Genomic DNA, 24,087 nt, shown 5'->3' on the forward strand with positions numbered 1-24,087 from the left:
CGGGGTCTGCCACTGCGAGAACGATCAGCTGTCCGTCCTGTCTCCCTGTAGCGCTGTCTTAGGCATCTCACAGTACGGACATTGCAATTTATTGCCCTGGCCACATCTGCAGTCCTCATGCCTCCTTGCAGCATGYGTAAGGCACGTTCACTCAGATGAGCAGGGACCCTGGGCATCTTTCTTTTGGTGTTTTTCAGAGTCAGTAGAAAGGTCTCTTTAGTGTCCTAAGTTTTCATAACTGTGACCTTAATTGCCTACCGTCTGTAAGCTGTTAGTGTCTTAACAACCATTCCACAGGTGCATGTTCGTTAATTGTTTATGGTTCATTGAACAAGCGTGGGAAACGGTGTTTAAACCCTTTACAATGAAGATCTGTGCAGTTATTTGGATTTTAACAAATTATCTTTGAAAGACAGGGTCCTGAAAAGGGGACGCTTCTTTTTTTGCTGAGTTTATATTGTAGATTAACTGTGTAATACTGAAAGAATGGTTAGACAATTTCTGTGTTCATTTATTATACATAGTTGCAACTTGAGCGTTATGACTGGCCACATACAGTATCATTCACCTGTTGCACCCATTTATTTATTGTTACAATAAATTCAAAAGGAACGTTCATAACATGCAAAATAGCTACCCTGGTTTGTACGGTTATGAACAATGCATAGGTGCTGTTCCGGTTGCATGTGTACTTTGCTCAATCAATGTAAACATGGTGCGGTGCTTTCGAGCTGCCTCTGGTACCAGTGGCTATAAATAAATGTATAACTACATTTTTATTGGTATTTCATGAATGAGTCATGTCTCAACCGTGCAAATTCCTCTAATGCCGTCAGGTGATCTGATAGGCTACTGTTCCTACAGAGGTGTGTCTGTCTGGAAATTTGGTACATTCATTCACAGCGGAGTTCATGTTTTAAGACCTTTTTCTTTTCAGCACGTTTGTAAATTGCAGGATGTCTGTCGACAATGTTTATGGCCGCGTAGAGCAGTAGAGGAACGCATGATAAACATTCATAATAATTTCGCTTCTGACATTTTTTCACCCAACACTCGCAATTCGACTGCCATCACCCGATAGGTTAACCAATCTCTTTACATATTAAGTCAGAAGCCGATTCGTATCGATAATCAAGAAGTCCTTTGCCAACGAGCCTACAGCTCAGTTCAGTAGGCGATCCAACGAAAACAGAACCACTCACAGAAGATCTATAGAGGTAATAAAACATTTTATGTCTTGGCATTTTACCGGTTATCCGTATACTTTTATAATTACAGAAGTAACTGTATCGGTCGTTGTTTCTGACAGCAGTACCATAATGTGGCCTAAGACAATTTCCCTCGTGTCAAATTATATATTTGCACAGTAGCTACACCTGTGCCTCAAGCATAACGATGGCAGCAATTCGTCCATTGATGGTTTCACAAGCCTGCTGTATACAGACATGGATGTCTCTGGCTTCTCTGAATGAAGATGCTATCTCATAAACGTTGCACTTTGAGTTAGAGCTTTATTCTTCTGTTTTGAATAATGGAGCACACCTAGGCTTAAACCTGTTTTTAATGCAGAACAGTTGCACTGACAAACCATTTAGCCTACATACATAGCCGACARACACATTAAAAATAAACTAGCACATGACTCAAATGCAACTAGGCTAATATATCCAGTTAACACCATTGTGTATTAAAAATCTATTTTTTATTAATTATATATTATAGGCTAATAAGGCAACGCGTTTCTCCAAGTGTCATGTCATTGCTGAGAATCCGCTCTAGAAGATGTTCAACGTATAACTCAAATGTGTTGATAATGGATTAGACATTCCACAACATCACATTATAACCCTACTATACTTGTCCAGTAACCATGGTTTCCTGCAAATGAGTGAAACACTTGATAGCGTCCTCCACTTCCTTCTACCTTTTCTTGACTCATCTGCCTGCTGCCCACATGATGAATGCTCCAATGATCCACAGATGGCGAAGGCAGACCAGCGCTTTGGGCAGAGAGATGGCTCCGACCAGAACTTTGACTACATGTTCAAGCTCCTCATTATTGGAAACAGCAGCGTGGGGAAAACCAGCTTTCTGTTCCGCTACGCAGACGACTCGTTCAGCAACTCTTTCGTCAGCACAGTGGGCATCGACTTCAAAGTCAAGACTGTCTACAGGAATGACAAGAGGGTTAAGCTCCAGATATGGGTGAGTTGTAGACAGTTTTCTCTAGTCAATTCGAACTGAATCTATTATCCCCTTGTGGATTTTGAAGCTATTATGTTTCTATTGTGTTCTATTCTATATCTATGCCACCATAAATGTGCCATGTGATGCAGCTGTCGTTTTTGTCACCTGTTTTCAGTCAGTCTGAGCTTGATCAGACCGAACATAAGATGAGGATTATATTTCATTCAATTAGACCTATATGGTGATTCTACAGTTAGTTATACATGCTGAACGTTCACTGCTCAAGATACAGGGCTTGAGTGCACTGTGCATAAGGATTATAATAATTACGCACAAGTAGGCTAAATACAGGATAGATAATCATGTTATTATGTGCATAATGATTATTATGTTCAGTCTCTTCTGGGTTATGCTTTGTTGATCCATTTAGTATTTATTTCTGGCTTGAGCTCCACATTCACAATTGCAACCAATCCTTGTAACTACAGCCAGGGCGATGTCATGACTGTATTGTAGATAAATTGCACACATAACTACACACACACACACACACACACACACACACACAAGCAGTCTTTCCCCTGCAGGCCTAGGGAGACAGAAGCTTCTGGTGAGCTTGCATCATCAGGCGATGATGGTTGTCATGGCAGCAGCTCTTCACATTACTCCCCAACAGCGAGATTCTGTGAGGTAATTAAAGTGGCCTATTAGGGTGAGGGGTAAGAAAACAACAGAGGGTATACAGGGGCCGATGGGGGTGGTGGGGGTGTGGGGAGGAGCTATGCAGGCTCAACTGCAAGAGTAAATTGCAATTTGTGATAAACCGAGTGATAATCAGTGCAGATTGATTCCGTCTTAAATGCCAGGCTGGAGGTGTAAAAATAGAAGGCGGTGTAGTCACACTCAAAACAGCTGCGGCGCTATTGATGTTGACGGCAGCAGCAGCAACAATCTTGCAAAAACGTTCAGTAATGCCACCACTGGCTCTGTGAGAGCAGACAGCAAGTTCCACTACAGCAAACTCTAAGCACAGTTAGGGTTGCTGCTTAGCCTATTTACTCAGTGCTTCTCTAGAACCAGTGGTGTAGAATGCAGACCTGGGTTCAAATCATTTCAAATAGTTCATCTGTGCGGGATTGAGCATGCCTGGTTGGACCAATAGAATAGTATAACAAAATGCAAGCCCCGCCCATCTGGCACTCCAGGCMGGCTAAAGCAAACGATCRAAGTTGGTTGAGAGAATGCCAAGAGTGTGCAAAGCTTTGTTTAACACTTTTTTGGATACTACATGATTCCATATGTGTTATTTAATAGTTTTGATGTCTTCACTATTATTCTACAATGTAGAAAATAGTAAAAATAAAGAAAAACCCTTGAATGAGTAGGTGTGTCCAAACYTTTGACTGGTACTGTACATATACACACAGCAACAGCACAGCCTCCATTGTAAAACAATTCTTAAAGGCCCAGTGCAGTCAAAAACGTGTTTTATATATATTTCCAAACAATGAGGTTTAAATAACACTGTGAAATTGTGAAAATTATGATGATGCCCTTTTAGTGTAGGAGCTGTTTGAAAAGACCACCTAATATKTCTTCCTAGCTAGCCATTTCACACCGGGTACACTAGCAAAATTCTTGCTTGAGAAATTGCTTTTGCTAAGAAGCTATTTTTGTTTATTTTTGACCATTTAATTGAAAACTATCACAGTAAGGTACTTCATTCTTATCCMAAAATTATTTGATATTCTGATAAAAACGGCTGCATTGGGCCTTTTAAAGTTTAAACTGCATTTAAAAAAAATTGTTTAAAGGTGTAATATGCAGAAATTGCTCCACGATTTCCTGGTTGCTAAAATTCTAATAGTTCACATAATTTATGTGACAAAACAAGTACTCGAGTGTATAGAATCAATGTACCATCTAAACTGCTGTGAAATATATTTTCAATCACCAAAAATATTGTATTTTCAGCTGTTTGAAGCTGATGTACAAAACTGAAAGTAAAAGATGCTAATACGAAAGAACGGGAAGCATAGAAATTGCGCACATAGAACAGGTCTACTGCTTCTTAGATTTGCTTTCAATGAGAATGACTGATCTATAACTCACATTTCTATGTGAATTTGATCAAGTAGCCCAAAAAGTTACATATTGTAGCTTTAAACACTAAGAAAAAAATCTTAATTACATGCGAATTTCCAATGTAGATATGGTCCTGCGTATGGCCGCTAGGGGGCGATGCAGTTCAATCTACTGCAGTCATGGCAACCAGATGGCGCTCACCTTACTGCTGTCACCCACTCACTCAGCAACGATGGTAATTAATGCAGTTTTCAGGTTCTCTGCTGTGTGTGCCTCTCCATGTTCTCAGTGGTCAGTACATGGGACTTCATATCCCACTTCCCATCGATGTGTTGACTTGTTGCGGTGATGTATGATTGCGTGTTCATACACACCCAGCAATCTGTGTTTAACGCCACATATTTGAGAGCTTTCGCTTTGTACTTGTAGAGCAATCATTGTACAATATGTCCATCCGGGCCATCACGTTTTTTCGACATGGCATCGTGTAGATATGCCATCAGGGCATTGAAGCCAACATCCTCTACCATTGACAATGGCTCCATATCAACTGCAATAATTTCTGTAATCAGCCCTGTGATTTTCTCACTCCGTCCCTTTTATCGCACTGCTTTCGTCTGTTGTTCGGGGCATACGCTGCTGCTAGCAACGGTTTGACTCATGGTGCCTCCCTTTCAGAGGGTTAAGCATTGCACCTGTACTGCCACTGTAGATCAATTCCACCTCGCAAAGTTTGCATTTCACCACCTTTTCATTTAACTTCTCAAAGTATTGCCAAACAGGACTTCGCTGCTGTCTCACTCTGCCATTTGTCCAACTGTTAACGACAATGACGTGCGGAGCGCTTTATATTTACATTTACATTTAAGTCATTTAGCAGACGCTCTTATCCAGAGCGACTTATCCATGGCAAATAACGTTACAGGATTGTTGCGTTAGGTATTTGTTTAATTAAAATGTTTCACGATGATGATAGCTTTGTGATTACGGCACTGTTATTAAAAGAAATAAAAAATAAAAAACAATATAGAAACGTTTTTCAGTTTGTTAACGTTTACAATAAAAAAAACKATCACAAATTATTTTAAACGTTTACACCCCTTGCCTCCATATAATTAATTTCATAATAATAATAATGTAGTGCTCTTTACTTGCACAGAATCAGTCCTGGGTTCAAATAGTATTCCAAATAGGCCAACCACTTTCACAGTACCAGCAAAAATTTGACACAACTACTCATTCCAGGGTTTTTCTTAATTTTTACTATTTTCTACATTGTACAATAATAGTGAAAACATCAAAACTATGAAATAACACATATGGAATCATGTAGTAACCCAAAAAGTGTTAAACAAATCAAAATATATTTGAGACTCTTCAAAGTAGCCACCCTTTGCCTTGATGACGGCTTCGGGACAAGTCTCTGAATGTCCTTGAGTGGCCCAGCCAGAGCCTGAACTTGAACCCATCTAACATCTCTGGGGGAGACCTGAAAATAGCTGTGCAGCGACGCTCCCCAAATAACCTGACAGAGCTTGAGAGGATCTGCAGAGAAGAATGGGAGAAACTCCCGAAATACAGGTGTGCCAAGCTTGTACAGTCATACCCAAGAAGACTTGAGGCTGTAAAGTACTGAGTAAAGGGTCTGAATACTTATTTAAATGGAATATTTCTTTTTTTTTTCAATTAATGAATTTGCTAATATTTCTAAAAAACAGTTTTTGCATTGTCATTATGGGGTATTGTGTGTAGATTTAATGAGAAATGTTTTTTTCATCCATTTTAGAGTAAGGCTGTAACGTAACAAAATGTGGAAAAAGTCAAGGAGTCTGAATACTTTCCGAATGCACTGTAAACTAACTAAAATACACTCCCATGCATTCAAACCAGGCATCCGACAATGGTACTTGAAACAAGCATCGGAAAATCCTGTCAAATACCACTTGGCAGACCACCTGGCATTTACACTCAAATASGCAAACAAAAGCACCTGTTTTGGGCTGTGTATTTGAAAATAGTCAAATACACAGAAAAGCATTTCAAATACCAGATACTCAAATACATACTGTATGTATTTGAACCCTGTTCTGCACATAATTGAACTTGGTCGTCCTGCCCTGACCCCAGGGGTCCACCGACCTGCAGAGCTCCAACACGACACACCCCACTCAGCTGCAGAATCGTAGTGAAACATTTATTATTTGCTTTGTGTGGACTATGCCAGGGCCAGAGTGATATTCCACAGGACGCTAGACCCCCAGGGCCAGGACGGATAGTAGTAGCGCTTTAATTACTTGTTACTTTTATCTCTTATTCTTATCTGTATTTTTTTGAAACTGCATTGTTGGTTAGGGGCTCGTAAGTAAGCATTTCACTGTAAGGTCTACATCTGTATTTGGCGCATGTGACTAATAAAATTTGATTTGATTTGATTTGACCCGTAAACAAGTGCACAATAACACGTAGCATGGAAGCCGATACAACAGCACAGGTACTCACAAGACCAACGGACATAGTAACAATAATCGACAAGGACAATGGGGAACAGAGGGCACACACATATATACACATTATAATCAGGGGGAATGGGAACCAGGTGCGTAATGAGACAACAGTCTGGGGTTGGTGGTAATGAATCCAGTTCAGTGACGCCTAAAAGGCCGGTGACGTAGACCTCCGGAGCTGGTGAACGGAATGAGCAGCAGTACCGGGGGAATCCGTGATAACTTGTCTCCAAAGTGGTCCTCGATGGCAAAAACAAACACATATAATTATTAAAAGGCAAGACAAAATGACAAACAACCATAATATATTCATTCATATTGACATCCTAGAAATCATTCTGCTTGGGAGGCTGACACACCAACAAGTATAGGACGACATTTAAGAAGTATATCTACCCATGCAACCTCAAATCCATCCATTTTCAGATCTGAACGAGAATTACATCATTCCWAGTAAAAACACAATGCATCGTTGTTAGTGTTAAACCATTGTGTTTGGTCACGAAGGTGGAGCCTATGTCTATGAATATGAAATCTCCATTAATTAGATCAGGACAAAGTGCTGGGCTTTGTCCTACACATATGCTTGCTTATGTGYATTAATCAAACGAATGGACACAGAGGCAGCGAAGCAGCAACAAATCAGCATTACTGGAAAATTTGCTTTCTATATTTAGACGGGGAAAAACGTAAAGCCATTTTACATTCTGCAATCAAGATTAAACAGTTACGTTAGGAAGAGTCTGAGCTGCCATAGGAACTGACAGATAAGATATTGACACTTCTGAAAGTCACATTGATGGGGGAGAGATCAGTGGATCTGTCGTTGGTATCAATAGATGGGTGAGTCATTGAGTCTTTGATCAGAATAGGGTTAGTGTCTTATTATGATTAGGGGGAGGTTGGTGTGGTAGCCTGGTCCCTGTATTTTGGTTGTATGACCGTAGGAGTTGACTATATACAGCATAAACAGATCTGGGAACAGGTCATTGATATGGATGGCACCCACTGAGTGCATGTGTACACATTCAAACTTGTCCTTTCCTTACAATAAAAAAAAGCTGKGGCACAGATGATGTCAAGTGATCAGAAACATCAGAGGCCGTATCAAGCGTTTCAGATTAGGACTGCTTATTTAGGATAAATGCWGTTTTTTATCTCCCGTTAATACGATTACATATCCAGGTGGGACTGATCCAGATGCTAAGATGCTTGATACATACGATGGCACCAGAAACACTGCCTGCCTTGGATTCACAGCCCATCACTACAGATCGCCGTTAGCAGCGCGACCAAGTGTACTGTGATCTTAAATGATAAGTGGCAAGCCGAGAGCTTGGCCGTGCAAATGCTACTGTTCTGATTGCCAATGTGACATTGCAACTTCCACACGTATGACGTGCCATGAGTTGAGGTGAGAAAAGCAGGAGTTTGACAATCCCGGTGGTTATTCTGGCATTTCACAGATGTAGCATCTGATTTCTTGGGATTTTCCCAGGCAACAGCTCCTGCGTGGTAATAAGCCTAGATTTGGAAGATTCCAGATAAGCGTATTGGCGTCACTTTCCATCCAAGCCTCCTTTAACCCCCCAACTCCTGCTAACATGTCTTAATGTACCCCAGTCACAGTCAGTCCCTTTGACAAAGATCTGTCTCCCATAGCAAACCATTCTGTCGATGGCAGTTCCTGTATCATTGGAAGGTTGACGTTTATTGTCATGAGTTTCTGCTAGATGGGCCAGATGCTAAGTCAAAATGTATGAAAACCAAAATGTGCTTTTTGGTCTTAATTTAAGTTTAGGATTAGGCATTAGGGTTAGCAGTGTGGTTAGGTTTAAAATCAAACATGATGACTTTGTGGCTGTGCTATAGAGTGACCACTCTGCAGAGCTGCCTCCAGTACACGAGTCTTCTCAATAAATGCCAACCTGCATAATATTTTTTATTTTTTTATTTTTTTTATTTCACCTTTATTTAACCAGGTAGGCTAGTTGAGAACAAGTTCTCATTTGCAACTGCGACCTGGCCAAGATAAAGCATAGCAGTGTGAACAGACAACACAGAGTTACACATGGAGTAAACAATAAACAAGTCAATAACATGGTAGAAAAAAAAGAGAATCTATATACAATGTGTGCAAAAGGCATGAGGTAGGCAATAAATCGAATAATTACAATTTAGCAGATTAACCTGGAGTGATAAATCATCAGATGATCATGTGCAAGAAGAGATACTGGTGTGCAAAAGAGCAGAAAAGTAAATAAATAAAAGCAGTATGGGGGTGAGGTAGGTAAATGGGTGGGTAGTTTACAGATGGACTATTACAGCTGCAGCGATCGGTTACCTGCTCGGATAGCAGATTTTAAAGTTGTTGAGGGAGATAAAAGTCTCCAACTTCAGAGATTTTTGCAATTCGTTCCAGTCGCAGGCAGCAGAGAACTGGAAGGAAAGGCGTCCAAATGAGGTTTTGGCTTTAGGGATGACAGTGAGATACACCTGCTGGAGCGCATGCTGCGGGTGGGTGTAGCCATCGTGACCAGTGAACTGAGATAAGGCGGCACTTTACCTAGCATAGCCTTGTAGATGACCTGGAGCCAGTGGGTCTGACGACGAACATGTAGTGAGGGCCAGCCGACTAGGGCATACAGGTCGCAGTGGTGGGTCGTATAAGGTGCTTTAGTAACAAAACGAAAGGCACGTGATAAACTGCATCCAGTTTGCTGAGTAGAGTATTGGAAGCTATTTTGTAGATGACATCGCCGAAGTCGAGGATCGGTAGGATAGTCAGTTTTACTAGGGTAAGTTTGGCGGCGTGAGTGAAGGAGGCTTTGTTGCGGAATAGAAAGCCGATTCTTGCTTTGATTTTGGATTGGAGATGTTTGATATGAGTCTGGAAGKAGAGTTTGCAGTCTAGCCAGACACCTAGGTACTTATTGTCCTGTACCATTGCAGTTTTCTAACATGTTTTTTTACTCCTATACAGTGGTTCTTTCACACAGCACTGAAAGCTTCTTTATTATCATAAGATGCTATATGAACATTGAACAATATTAATATGCCTTTGTCTCCCCTAGGATACAGCAGGGCAGGAGAGGTACAGGACTATCACCACCGCTTACTACAGAGGAGCTATGGGCTTCATCCTCATGTACGACATCTGCAATGAAGAGTCCTTCAACGCTGTGCAGGACTGGTGAGGGAATAGTCTGCTGACTGAGACACCAGGGCTGTCTCTCAATACTCTCAAATGGCTTCCTTTGCTCCTTTCATTACTCACCACTGGTGAAAAGACACATAGTGTGTGTGTGTGTGTGTGTGTGTGTGTTTCAGGGCTACCCAGATAAAAACCTATTCGTGGGATAACGCTCAGGTCATCATGGTGGGCAACAAGTGTGATGTGGGCGAGGAGAGGGTGGTGCCCACAGAGAAGGGGAAGCACTTGGCTGACCAATTAGGTGAGTTAATTGGTGGGATGAATTGGTAAATTGCCTGTAAGATTGTGTGCTGGATTACCATATTGTCAAGGCTGTCCTTCTGCTGAAATTCATGTTATTTCGCCTTATAGCAGTGATGACCTGCATGGTATTTCTGGCCAGGACAAGATTCCATGTTTGTGAGATTTGAATTGAAACCACACTGAGGAATTGTGGTGGTGAACAAAATGGCATCTACTCTACTCTATTCTAGTATGAATGAAGAATAATTGGTAATACACAGTAAAGACTTGTCCCCTGGGGCTATACAGTGCCCCTATTGGGACAGTGGAGCACGTTGTTTTTTGGCATTATACTCGAAAGGTTTGGATTTGAAATCAACACAATGACTATGTGGTTAAAGTGCAGACTGTCAGCTTTCATTTGAGGGCATTTTCATTCATTCATATATAAAACATTTAGAAATTACAGCACTTGTTGTACATAGCCCCCCATTTTAGGGGACCAAAAGTATTGGGACAAAATCACTTATGTGTATTAAAGTAGTAAAAAGTTTAGTATTTCAAATCAAATGTATTTATATAGCCCTTCTTACATCAGCTGATATATCAAAGTGCTGTACAGAAACCCAGCCTAAAACCCCAAACAGCAAGCAATGCAGGTGTAGAAGCACGGTGGCTAGGAACAACTCCCTAGAAAGGCCAAAACCTAGGAAGAAACCTAGAGAGCAACCAGGCTATGAGGGGTGGCCAGTCCTCTTCTGGCTGTGCCGGGGGGAGATTATAACAGAACATGGCCAAGATGTTCAAATGTTCATAAATGACCAGCATGGTTAAATAATAATAATCACAGTAGTTGTCAAGGGTGCAACAGGTCAGCACCTCAGGAGTAAATGTCAGTTGGCTTTTCATAGCCGATCATTCAGAGTATCTCTACTGCTCCTGCTGTCTCTAGAGAGTTGAAAACAGCAGGTCTGGGACAGGTAGCACGTCCGGTGAACAGGTCAGGGTTCCATAGCCGCAGGCAGAACAGTTGAAACTGAAGCAGCAGCACGGCCAAGTGGACTGGGGACAGCAAGGAGTCATCATGCCAGGTAGTCCTGAGGCATGGTCCTAGGGCTCAGGTCCTCCGAGAGAGAGAGAAAGAAAGAGAGAGAGAAAGAGAGAATTAGAGAGAGCATACTTAAATTCACACAGGACATTTGGTCCCATATTCATAGCACACAATGATTACATCAAGCTTGTGACTACAAACTTGTTGGATGCATTTTCTGTTTGTTTTGGTTGTGTTTCAGATTATTTTGTGCCCAATAGAAATGAATGGTAAATAATGTATTGTGTCATCTTGGAGTAACTTTTATTGTAAATAAGAATATAATATGTTTCTGAACACTTCTACATGAATGTGGATGCTTCCATGATTATGGATAGTCCTGAATGAATGGTGAAATATGATGAGTGAGAAAGGTACAGATTTACATTTCATTTCTATTAGGCACAAAATAATCTGAAACACAACCAAAACATACAGCAATGCATCCAACATTATTCACTGTCCCAGTAGTTACGGAGGGCACTGTATAAGCAAATCCACATCAGTTCTTCTCTATACGTGTTATTAGCATTACCCTAGTCTTGTCAAGAGTCTACACACGTCATTTCTATAGCTGTACGTCATTTCGCATAACGTGCCATGTCTGTGCTTTGCACCCCATGTTGTGGAGGCAAGCTAATCAGTGCTAGTTGTTTCATGCTGTCTGCTCTGACGTCACCTTTCTGAGACGACCTGTCACTCCTGGAGCTTTGTGTTAGCCTCTTGCTCTCAAATGTTGAATGGTTGGCTGAAGTGTGACCGCTGTTGAGGGTATCTTATCGAATCCTGGAGCGTGTTCGTACTTGGTACACAGCATGGTATAACCTGTGTAATATTTAGTATGTCGTGTCCTCACCTAGCTCTGGTCCTAGGTGTTAGTGTGCATTCCACTACTAACTTATTAGAGGAACGCACTCTAACGTCCTGGACCAGAGCTATGTACTCACCATACTGTATGTACTCCTTCTGTCTATGTGCAGGGTTCGAGTACTACGAGGCCAGCGCCAAGGAGAACATTAATGTCCGCCAGGTGTTTGAGCGGCTGGTCGACATCATCTGCGTCAAGATGTCCGAGCGAGTGGACGTGGAGCCGCCCATGGTCCCCGGCGTCAAGACTACCAGACTCACCGACAAGCCCCCCCAGCTACCTCAGAAGTGCACCTGTGCCTGACTCACACTTATAGGGCTGAGCCAAGCCATGCCAAGCCAAGCCGTACTTGGCTGGCCTGGTTACGCTTCTACCATAGTTGCTGGAACCATGCTGGAAAAGACCATTTGAATAGAAACTATCCGAGCCAGCACCGTGCGGTTGGGGTTGGCCCTATAGTATGAGTGAGGTACTACTGATTTGGCCCCTTAGTTCTCCACTACTATACTTGCCATTCCACTACTGTTCTTTCCCAACTTCCTGTAAAGCTATTATAAGTTCCACAAACCTCTTTCCAAAAGGTAGCCAACTATACAATGTAATTTATCAAGCTACCAATAACCACTACTACTACCACTACCACTACTACCAAAAACTACTACCACCAATAACTACTACTACTACTACCACTACTACTACTATTTACATATGTTTCCCCCCTGTAGCTTTGACCTCCAGCTGGTTCAGAGGTCAGGGAACACTAAGCAGGGTATACAGGTAAGCACAGCATTGCCTCTCCTCCAAAAAGTGGCTTCACCACCGCACAAAGAAACACAAGACCACATCAGTTCGCGTTACAAGTTTACACGGGTTAGGAGACAAGCCTCGATAGCTGCATAATCTTCAAATTCAGAATCATTTGGTTTAGTGCTCTTGTTGACCGTCCTTTACAAGCACTAAAGCGAAGACAAACTACCCACTGGGTACAGACGTCAGTTCAATCTAGTTTTGATTAACATTTGGTTGAGTTGTCAACTAACGGGAATTCAGCGTGAAATCAACAAAAAAATTCACCATGACATTGGATTTAGGTTAAAAGTTGGATAAAAAAAATATATAAATGCCCTTATGTTGATGACTTTGCAAATCAAATCAGTTTTCCACATTGATTCAGCATCATCACATATATTTTTGGGGTTGAAATGATGTAGAAACAACATTGATTCATCCAGTTTTTGCCCAGTGGGTAACAATCTTCCCTGTAGATTTTTCAGTCTCTTAACAATATGCAGTGCAACTCTCTCTTGAAGAGGTAGTAACGATGGTACACTGTTGAAATGGCAAGATGTCCAATACGTCTTTCACCACCAACACTAAGCCAATGCCATGTACAGGGAGTTCTGACATTCTGAGGGACTATTTAGAATATAGATGTTCATTGAAGAGCACACTCTTTATCCTTCAGCTAATATAATCTCCTAGCCGTTATGTAAGCCATGTTTATTTACAGTGTTTATTTCATGAAAATGTGTGTGTTTTAGAGAGCAAAGCAGTCTATTGTTGTGTATGACGCATATAACTGAGTGTTCAGTTGTAACGGTTTCATTTGTGTATCATGTAACTTGGGCAGAGGTACATGTCAACATCAAAATACACTGTGAAATGGGAAGAGACAGAAAATTATATATTAAAATGTTCTGCTTAAAAAAAAACAATGGCAAAATCTTAAACATATTCTGCAAAATCTTTGTATCGCAAAGTAGCACAGTTTTAAGTGTAGCTTCCCACCGTGTATTTTCAGTTTTATATTGAAATGTCTTAATGATTTAATATGTGAATTTGTAAATGATAGTTAAAATCTATAATGGTGTTTGCTGAATTAATTTTGATGCTGTATTATGGGAAGAAATATAGACCATTTATGTGAACTTGTTGTTACAGTGAACTCCTAGACAAAGTGGGAGAAAAGCACAAAGTGATTGTACAACATTTTGTGAATGTTTGTATATTATAGATGCAATTTAGTATATTAAAAAGCACAACTCTACTTGAATTAATTGATTCCATTTATCACTAATGGGCTTTTGAATTCTGTACAATCAGTTAAATAAACTACAACGAATCAAATGTTCTTATAGGCAGTTAGCATCGAAATCTTATTCAATTAAGTATTCTAATTCCTAATTATAAACTGGGTGGTTCAAGCCCTGACTGCTGATTGGCTGAAAGCCGTGGTATTTCAGACCGTATACCACATATTTTTATACTTTTTACTCTCTAATTACGTTGGTTTATAATAGCAATAAGGCACCTCGGGGGTTTGTGGTATATGGCCAATATACTGTACCATGGCTGAGGGCTTTATCCAAGCACTCTGCATTATGTCATGTGCAAGAACAGCCCTTAGCCATGGTATATTGGCCATATGCTTTATTGTTTAATTCTATGGCAGCTACACTGTATTCATACAATAGCAGAATTAGAACTACAGTGCATTCTGAAAGTATTCAGACCCCTTGACTTTTTCCACATTTTGATATGTTACAGTCTTATTCTAAAATGTATTAAATTGCTTTTTTTCCCCTCATCAGTCTTCTTGGGTATGACGCTACAAGCTTGGCACACCTGTATTTGGGGAGTTTCTCCCATTCTTCTCTGCAGATCTTCTCAAGCTCTGTCAGGTTGGATGGGGAGCTTTGCGGCACAGCTATTTTCAGGTCTCTCCAGAGATGTTTGATTGGGTCAAAGTCCAGGCTGTGGCTGGGCCAATTAAGAACATTCAGAGACTTGTCCAAAAGCCACTCCTGCGTTGTCTTGGCTGTGTGCTGAGGGTCGTGTTCCTGTTAGAAGGTGAACCTTCACCCCAGTCTGAGGTCCTGAGCGCTCTGGAGTAGGTTTTCATCAATGATCTCTCTGTACTTTGCTCCGTTCATCTTTGTCATCATCCTGACAAGTCTCCCAGTCCCTGCCGCTGAAAAACATTCCCACAGCATGATGCTACCGCCACCATGCTTCACCGTAGGGATGGTGCCAGGTTATTTCATTATTTTTTTTATACATTTGCAAAAATGTATAAAACCTGTTCGCTTTATCATTCTGAGGTATTTTGTGTAGATTGAAGATTTTTTATTGATTTAATCGATTTTAGATTAAGGCTAACATAACAACATTTTGAAAAAGTCAAGGGGTCTGAATATTTTCTGAAGGCACTGTATGGACAGAATCACAATAGAATTAAAATTCTATAGACAGAATCATCAATAGAATTCTAATGCTATGGGCAGAATCATCAATAGAATTCTAATGCTATGGGCAGAATCATCAATAGAATTCTAATGCTATGGGCAGAATCATCAATAGAATTCTAATGCTACGGGCAGAATTATCACTGCTCTTTCAGACTTTTTTCTGATTGTCAATTTCAGACAGAATAAGATAAATGTACAGTCAATGGCGTGAGCAGTTGTGGTGACATGTTAAAACATCCGTAATTAATATTCCCCCACTGATGACACCTGAAATAATCATGAATTGTTGTTGTTGTCAGAGCACTTCAAATCAAATGTTATTGGTTACATACACATATTTAGCAGATGTTATTGCAGGTGTAGTGAAATGCTTGTGTTCCTAGCTCCAACAGTGTAGTAATGTCTAACAATACACACCAATCTAAAAGTAAAATAATGGAATTAAGAAATATATAAATAATAGGACGAGCAATGTCAGAGTGGCATTGACTAAATTACAGTAGAATATAATACAGTATATACATATGAAATGAGTAAAGCAGTATGTAAACATTATTAACGTGACCAGTGATTCCATGTCTATGTATATCGACCAGCAGACTGTAAGGTACAGGGTTGAGTAACTGGGTGGTAGCTGGCTAGTGATGGCTATTTAACAGTCTGATGGCTTAAGATAGAAGCTGTTTTTCAGTCTCTCAGTCCCAGCTTTGATGCACCTGTACTGACCTCGCCGCCTTTATGATAGTGGGGTGAACAGGCAGTGGCTCGGGTGGTTGATGTCCTTGATGATCTTTTTGGACTTCCTGTGACATCGGGTGCTGTAGGTGTCCTGGAGGGCAGGCAGTGTGCCCCCGGTGATGCGTTGGGCAGACCGCACCACCCTCTGGAGAGCCCTGCGGGTGCGGGCGGTGAAGTTGCCGTACCAGGCGGTGATACAGCCCAACAGAATGCTCTCAATTGCGCATCTGTAAAAGTTTGTGAGGGTCTTAGGGGCCAAGACAAATTTCTTCAGCCTCCTGAGGTTGAAGAAGCACTTCACCACACTGTCTGCGTGGGTTGACCATTTCAGATCGTCAGTGATGTGTACGCCAAGGAACTTGAAGCTTTCCACCTTCTCCACTGCAGTCCTGTTAATGTGGATAGGGGCGTGCGCCCTCTGCTTTTTCCTGAAGTCCACGATCAGCTCCTTCATTTTGATGAAGGAGAGGTTATTTTCCTGGCACCACTCCGCCAGGGCCCTCACCTCCTCCTTGTAGGCTGTCTTGTCATTGTTGGTAATCAGGCCTACTATGGTTGTCATCTGCAAACTTGATGATTGAGTTGGAGGTGTACGTGGCCACACAGTCATGGGTGAACTGGGAGTACAGGAGGGGGCTGAGCACGCATCCTTGTGGGGGCCCTTTGTTTTTAGGATCATTGAAGTGGAGGTGTTGTTTCCTACCTTCACCACCTGGAGGCAGACCGTCAGGAAGACCAGGACCCAGTTGCACAGGGCGGGTTTCAGACCCAGGGCCCTGAGCTTGATGATGAGCTTGGAGGGTACTATGGTGTTGAAGGCTGAGCTATAGTCAATGAACAGCATTCTTACATAGGTATTCCTCTTGTCCAGATGGGATAGGGCAGTGTGCAGTGCAACAGACGATTGCATCATCTGTGGATCTATTGGGGCGGTAAGCAAATTGAAGTGGGTCTAGGGTGATATGATCCTTAACTAGTCTCTCAAAGCACTTCATAATGACAGAAGTGAGTGCTACGGGGCGATAGTTATTTAGTTCAGTTACCTTAGCTTTCTTGGAACAGGAACAATGATGGCCATCTTGAAGCAGGTGTGGACAGCAGACTGGGATAGGGAGAGATTGAATATGTCCATAAACATGCGCAGACCAGCTGGCTGGAGTGCTCTGAGGACATGGCGAGGAATGCCGTCTGGGCCAGCAGCCTTGCGAGGGTTGACATGTCTTACTCATGTCGGTCACGGAGAAGGAGAGCCCACAGTCCTTGGGAGCAGGCCGCGTCGATGGCACTGTGTTATCCTAATAGTGGGTGAAGGTGTTTTAGGGCCACTCCACACTGCCCTATCCCACCTGGACAAAAGGAACACCTATGTGAAAATTGCTATTCATTGACTACAGGTCAGCTTTCAACACCATAGTGCCCTCAAAGCTCATCACTAAGGTAAGGTCCCTGGGACTGAACACCTCCCTTTGCAACTGTATCCTGGACTTCCTGACGGGCCGCCCCCAGGTGGTAAGAGTAGGTAACAACACATCTACTACGCTGATCCTCAACACGGGGTGCCCCTCAGGGGTGTGTGCTCAGTCCCCTCCTGTACCCCCTGTTCACCCATGACTGCATGGCCAAGCACGACTCCAACACCATCATTAAGTTTGCCGACTACGACACAGTGGTAAGCCTGATCACCGACAACGATGAGACAGCCTATAGGGAGGAGGTCAGAGACCTGGCAGTGTGGTGCCAGGATAACAACCTCTCCCTCAACGTGATCAAGACAAAAGGAGATGATTGTGGACTACAGGAAAAGGAGGACCGATCACTCCCCCATTCTCATCGACGGGGCTGTAGTGGAGCAGGTTGAGAGCTTCAAGTTCCTTGGCGTCCACATCACCATCAAACTAACACAGTCCAAACACACCAAGACAGTCGTGAAGAGTTGTAAATATTTGGCATGGGTCCTCAAATCCTCAAAAGTTATTCAGCTGCACCATCAAGAGCATCCTGACTGGTTGCATCACCGCCTGGTATAGCATCTGCATGGCCTCTGATCGCAAGGCACTACAGAGGGTAGTGCGTATAGCCCAGTACATCACTGGGGCCAAACTTCCTGCCATCCAGGACCTCTATACCAGGCGGTGTCAGAGGAAGGCCATAAAAATTACCAAAGACTCCAGCCACGCTACTCGGACTGTTCCCTCTGCTACCGCACGGCAAGCGGTACCGGAGCGCCAAGTCTAGGTCTCAAAGGCTTCTTAACAGCTTCTACCCCCAGCCATAAGACTCCTAAACAACTAATCAAATGGCTACCCGGACTATTTGCATTTCCCCTATTTGCATTGCTCCTGCTTCTCTGTTTATTATCTATTCATAGTCACTTTACCTCTACCTACATGTGCATATTACCTCAATTACCTCGACTAACCGCACATTGACTCTGTACCGGTACCCCCTGTATATAGCCTCGCTACTGTTGTTTTACTGTTGCTCCTTAATTATTTGGTATTTTTCTGTCTTCTTATTTTTAACTTTAATTTTAAATTTATTTATTTTTTACTTCAGTTTATTTTAGTAAATACTTTAACACTTATATTTCTTAAAACTGCATTGTCGGTTAATGGCTGTAAGGTTGTATTCGGCGCATGTGACAAATACAATTTTATTGTATTTTAGCTTCCCCGGGAGCAAGACGTCGATGTCCGCGACCTGGCTGGTTTTCCCTTTGTAATCAGTGATTGTCTGTAGACTCTGCCACATACGTCTCGTGTCTGAGCCGTTGAATTGCGACTCCACTTTGTCTCTGTACTCATGTTTTGCCTGTTTGATTGCCATATTGAGGGCATACCTCCACTGTTTATAATTCAACCATATTCCCAGACACATTGCGTAGTTAAATGTGGTGGTTTACGCTTTCAGTTTTGCGCGAATGCTGCCATCTATCCACGTTTTTTGGTTTGGGTAAGTATAAAATCTCCTACCTCTGTGTTAACTTCAGACATTATTTGCGGCTTTTTTTGGTTTTTATGATTATAAATTGCTCCGCTCTATTGCCATTGCTCTTAGACATTTTCAAGATCCACCATTTTAAAGTAGTCAAGTAATCAACTGGGTGGGGATTCCTATGGGTTGTAGGCTCAATGTGTCTGCCAATGCTGTCAGTCACAGATGCTATAATGGCACCGATATAAATATATAAAGTCCTCTATCTCTATGGATTTTTCCCCMAAAAATGTTTTGTACCGGTCTAACGAGCGTTACCAGAGACAGAACTAGAATACCTATGTAAGAATGCTGTTCATCGACTACAGCTCAGCATTTAACACCATAGTACCCTCCAAACTCGTCATTAAGCTCGAGACCCTGGGTCTCGACCCCGCCCTGTGCAACTGGGTCCTGGACTTCCTGACGAGCCACCCCCAGGGGGTGAGGGTAGGTAACAACATCTCCACCCCGCTGACTTCAATTAATCTACTCAGTCTGCAACCCAGAGTTTGTAAGATTCTGGTTGAATGAAACAGACAAGAGTCCCAGTTTACAATAGTCAAAATATTTATTCACGAGAGTACTCCAAAGTCCATTATACAAAGACATCCATTTTATACCTTGCTCCTTACTTACGCACATACTTTCACACTAACAGTAGATATCCTACACAAGAACAGTAGGTGAGTTGTATCCTTCTCCAGAGTTCTCACCCCTGTGTATCAYTACCCAGCCGACAGTTCCATTCCCCCGAGATTAGAGAAACCTTGAGAAGTACTTCCTGTCCTATCATAAGTTTCTCAGAGTTCTAAACACAGTTTAATTGTTCTCTGTATTTTCTTAGGCACACACATACAAGTTCAAATCTTAAGCTACGCCTTGCTCAGACAGTCAGTGTTTTTCTGTAACATGTTTCATAATTTTCTGCAAGCCTAACAGTTTCTCCCCTCCACGGGTGGAGACAGAATGTCCTGTAAGGAACACAGTAGTACAACTCGTCTGTCGATAGCTCCTCTTATCATTTGTTTCCCACTTGCACCCTGCTTACGTACTAAAAATGAATAAAAGGTCCTTGTTCTAATTCTGACTAAAACTACACACATCATCAGATTATAGTTTTATGACTCTAATAAATTTCATACAATTATATGGTTTCAGGGTGGAATATTTTTAGTCATTATCTTAACATTACCTTAAACATATAAATCATTTAGTCATTATCTTACCATTACCAACTTCTTGTCAATAGGGGGGCGCTGTTTTCACTTTGGAAAAAATCGTGCCCAAATTAAACTGCCTCGTACTCTATTCTAGATCGTACAATATGCATATTATTATTACTATTGGATAGAAAACACTCTCAAGTTTCTAAAACTGTTTGAATTATATCTGTGAGTAAAACAGAACTAATTTTGCAGCAAACTTCCAGACAGGAAGTGAAAAATCTGAAAACGAGGCTCTGTTTCAGGGCCTGCCTATTCAATTGCCTAATATTTATCGATATGCATGCACTTCATACGCCTTCCACTAGATGTCAACAGGCAGTAGAAGGTGGAATGGGGTGTCTAGCTTGATCTGAGGTCGAACAAGAGCTCTTGGAATGACGTGTCCAGAATTTCCTTTCTCTACCTAGGCGCGGGAAGCACCTCCATATTGTCTTATGATAAGCGTTCGGTATACACGGCTAATATCTCCGACTCTGATTTTATTTGATGCATGTGATAATAACATCGTAAAGCAGGTTTTTTCAACCGAGTTCTATCAGTTTATTCAACGTTTATTTGGACTTTTGGAGTTTTCCGTTCTTTGCGTCGAGAGAAACTGGGAACGTCATCAACATTGGCTAGCATTGTGGCACGAATTCGACAGGAGAAAAGGACATTCTAAAACCAAACAACGATTTATTCTCGACCTAGGACTCCTTGTACAAGATTCTGATGGAAGCTCAACAAAAGTAAGAACAATTTATGATGTTATTTCGTATTTCTGTGGAAAATGTTATTCCTATTCTCTGCCGTTTTGGCGGGCGCTGTCTCGCAATAACGCAAGCTGTTTGTTATGGTAAAGTTATTTTTAAAAATCTAACACGGCGGTTGCATTAAGAACAAGTGTATCTTTAGTTCTATGTAAAGCATGTATCTTTCATTAAAGTTTATGATGAGTATTTAGGTATTTCACGTTGCTCTCTGTAATTATTCTGGCTGCTTTGGTGATATTTTTGATGGTAGCTGCAATGTAAAACTATGATTTATACCTCAAATATGCACATTTTCGAACAAAACATAAATTTATTGTATAACATGTTATAAGACTGTCATCTGATGAAGTTGTTTCTTGGTTAGTGACTAATTATATCTCTATTTGGTCGGTTTTGTGATAGCTACCTATGCGGTAGAAACATGGTGAAAATATGTGGTTGAGTCTTTGGCTATTGTGGTTAGCTAATAGAAATACATATTGTGTTTTCGCTGTAAAACATTTTAAAAATCGGAAATTATGGCTGGATTCACAAGATGTTTATCTTTCATTTGCTGTATTGAACTTGTGATTTCATGATATTTATATGCTATTATTTACTTGTGGCGCTATGCTAGGCTATGCTAGTCAGCTTTTACTGATGAGGATGCTCCCGGATCCGGGATGGGTGTTAAGTAAAGGTTAAACATATAAATCATATGAATTTCTATCATATCGTCCACCCACACAGACAGCGTGGTGAAGAAGGCGCAGCAGCGCCTCTTCAACCTCAGGAGGCTGAAGAAATTCGGCTTGTCAGCAAAAACACTCACAAACTTTTACAGATGCACAATCGAGAGCATCCTGTCGGGCTGTATCACCGCCTGGTATGGCAACTGCTCCGCCCATAACTGTAAGGCTCTCCAGAGGGTAGTGCGGTCTGCACAACGCATCACCGGTTGCAAACTACCTGCCCTCCAGGACACCTACACCACCCGATGTCACAGGAAGGCCAAAAAGATCATCAAGGACAACAACCACCCGAGCCACTGCCTGTTCACCCCACTATCATCCAGTAGGCGAGGTCAGTACAGGTGCATCAAAGCAGGGACCGAGAGACTGAAAAACAGCTTCTATCTCAAGGCCATCAGACTGTTAAACAGCCATCACTAACATTGAGTGGCTGCTGCCAACATACTGACTCAACTCTAGCCACTTTAATAATGGAAAAATGTATGTAATCAATTTATCACTAGCCACTTTATATAATGCTTACATACCCTACATTACTCATCTCATATGTATATACTGTACGCTATACCATCTACGGCATCTTACCATCTTAGTGTAATTAAATGTAGCACTAGCCACTTTAAACAATGCCACTTTATATAATGTTTTCATACCCTACATTACTCATCTCATATGTATATACTGTACTCTTTACCGTCTACTGCATCTTGCCTATGCCGTTCAGGCATCACTCATTCATATATTTTTATGTACATATTCGTATTCATTCCTTTACACTTGTGTGTATAAGGTAGTTGTTGTGAAATTGTTAGGTTATATTACTTATTACTGCATGGTTGGAACTAGAAGTGTAGTAGAGTTAAAATGGTTATTCCATCAAACTTCAAATTATTGGAATAGTACACAACGCAGAACAGAACAACCAGGTTGAGGGTCAGTGGCCAAAGTCCGCGAACAGGAATATTCCAAGTTCAGACAGAAGGGGGGAGTCAGATCGCTATGATCGCCAGGAACTTTACTTTTGGTGTCTATTTTTAATTGTTGCGCTACTGGTGCTGCCTGTTGGTGTTAGGTAGGAAGCTACAGTAGCTGAATGATGTTAACATCTTCGGGTTTTGTTTCATTAAATGTATTTTATTTCATCTGGGTGCTTGTGTCACCTACTAACACCCTGGTACTACCGTAGCTCCCGTTCTCCTCAGTCCGAGAAAACACCGAGAGAGAAAGGTATGTGTTGCAGATTACTCCTTTGTAGAAGTCCATAACGTGAAATAAATAAAACATCCCAAGGTTAAGGCTGTAGTTATTGTTATAAGGGAGTGTGAGACTATTGAAACATGTAACTTTCAGAGTTATATTGTTATTAATATAGTTTACAGAGTGCTAAAAGTGCTGCTGTTGCTAGCTAGTATGCCTTTCTGTGATGCAGACGGTTAGCTGAGCTGCCAACTGGTTGTGACGTTGCATTATGGGAGATGTAGTTTGGTCCTCTACGGTCTGAATGGAATAGAGGCGATTTCACGTTGTAACTTGTTTATGTTGCAGTGTTTTTGTACATGAGTTGTTGTTTTTTGGTACTGTCAACACTGAAAGCACCTAGCAATGTATTGGGGATGTGACACAGGATATGTGTTTTACCTTTCTTCATGCTCCTGTGTAGAACAACTTGTCAGATGGTGCATTGGAGACTGATGTGTTCCTGTCCTGTCTTTTCACAATACTATTGCAGATCAACATAAAAGCCTAAAAGACAGCCGTGGTGTCGCTCTTCATTTCTTGGTTCTCCTGTGGTACATAAGAAACCCGCTACAGAAGCACAAGCATTTCGCTACACTCGCATTAACATCTGCTAACCATGTTATGAACAGAGAGGACAAAGTTTTGTAGACTTTACCCTTTGTCAATTAAAAAAATAAGTTATTTAGAAGGAGTGCAAGGGCGAATTGAGTTACTGCACACACGCACTTCACAGAGTAGGCGTTCTCTAACGAAAATATGCAAATACATGCCTTGAACACGCCAATAGGATCCCGCTAGCTCGTTCTTGACTCTGCCCACCTCCTTGCTTGTTCTGCCCACTATGATTCTGCACCCATTGGAAACGACAGGCTATGGTCTATCTAGGGTTAGTTATAAAAAGCTTTATCGTTAATCTATGTCGTGAAAAAAAAATCTGTTTGAGGCAATCTGATTCTCCGTTGTTGCTATTTCCATTGCTCCCAGTGAATTATATCGCGGCTTCCACA

General features: G+C 41.6%; 1 protein-coding gene across 1 annotated transcript; it reads left to right on the top strand.

Moving 5' to 3' along the window:
* The first annotated feature begins 938 nt into the window (after window positions 1-938).
* Window positions 939-13,050, top strand: LOC111952152 (ras-related protein Rab-3B-like). The gene is made up of 5 exons (XM_023970686.2): window positions 939-1,217; window positions 1,981-2,205; window positions 9,851-9,969; window positions 10,107-10,231; window positions 12,283-13,050. Exons 2-5 carry the CDS (start codon window positions 1,981-1,983, stop codon window positions 12,471-12,473), a joined length of 660 nt encoding a protein of 219 aa, XP_023826454.1. The 5' UTR covers window positions 939-1,217; the 3' UTR covers window positions 12,474-13,050.
* Window positions 13,051-24,087: the final 11,037 nt, after the last annotated feature.

The sequence above is a fragment of the Salvelinus sp. IW2-2015 genome, linkage group LG26 (assembly GCF_002910315.2).
Source record: "Salvelinus sp. IW2-2015 linkage group LG26, ASM291031v2, whole genome shotgun sequence".
Lineage (NCBI taxonomy): Eukaryota > Metazoa > Chordata > Actinopteri > Salmoniformes > Salmonidae > Salvelinus > Salvelinus sp. IW2-2015.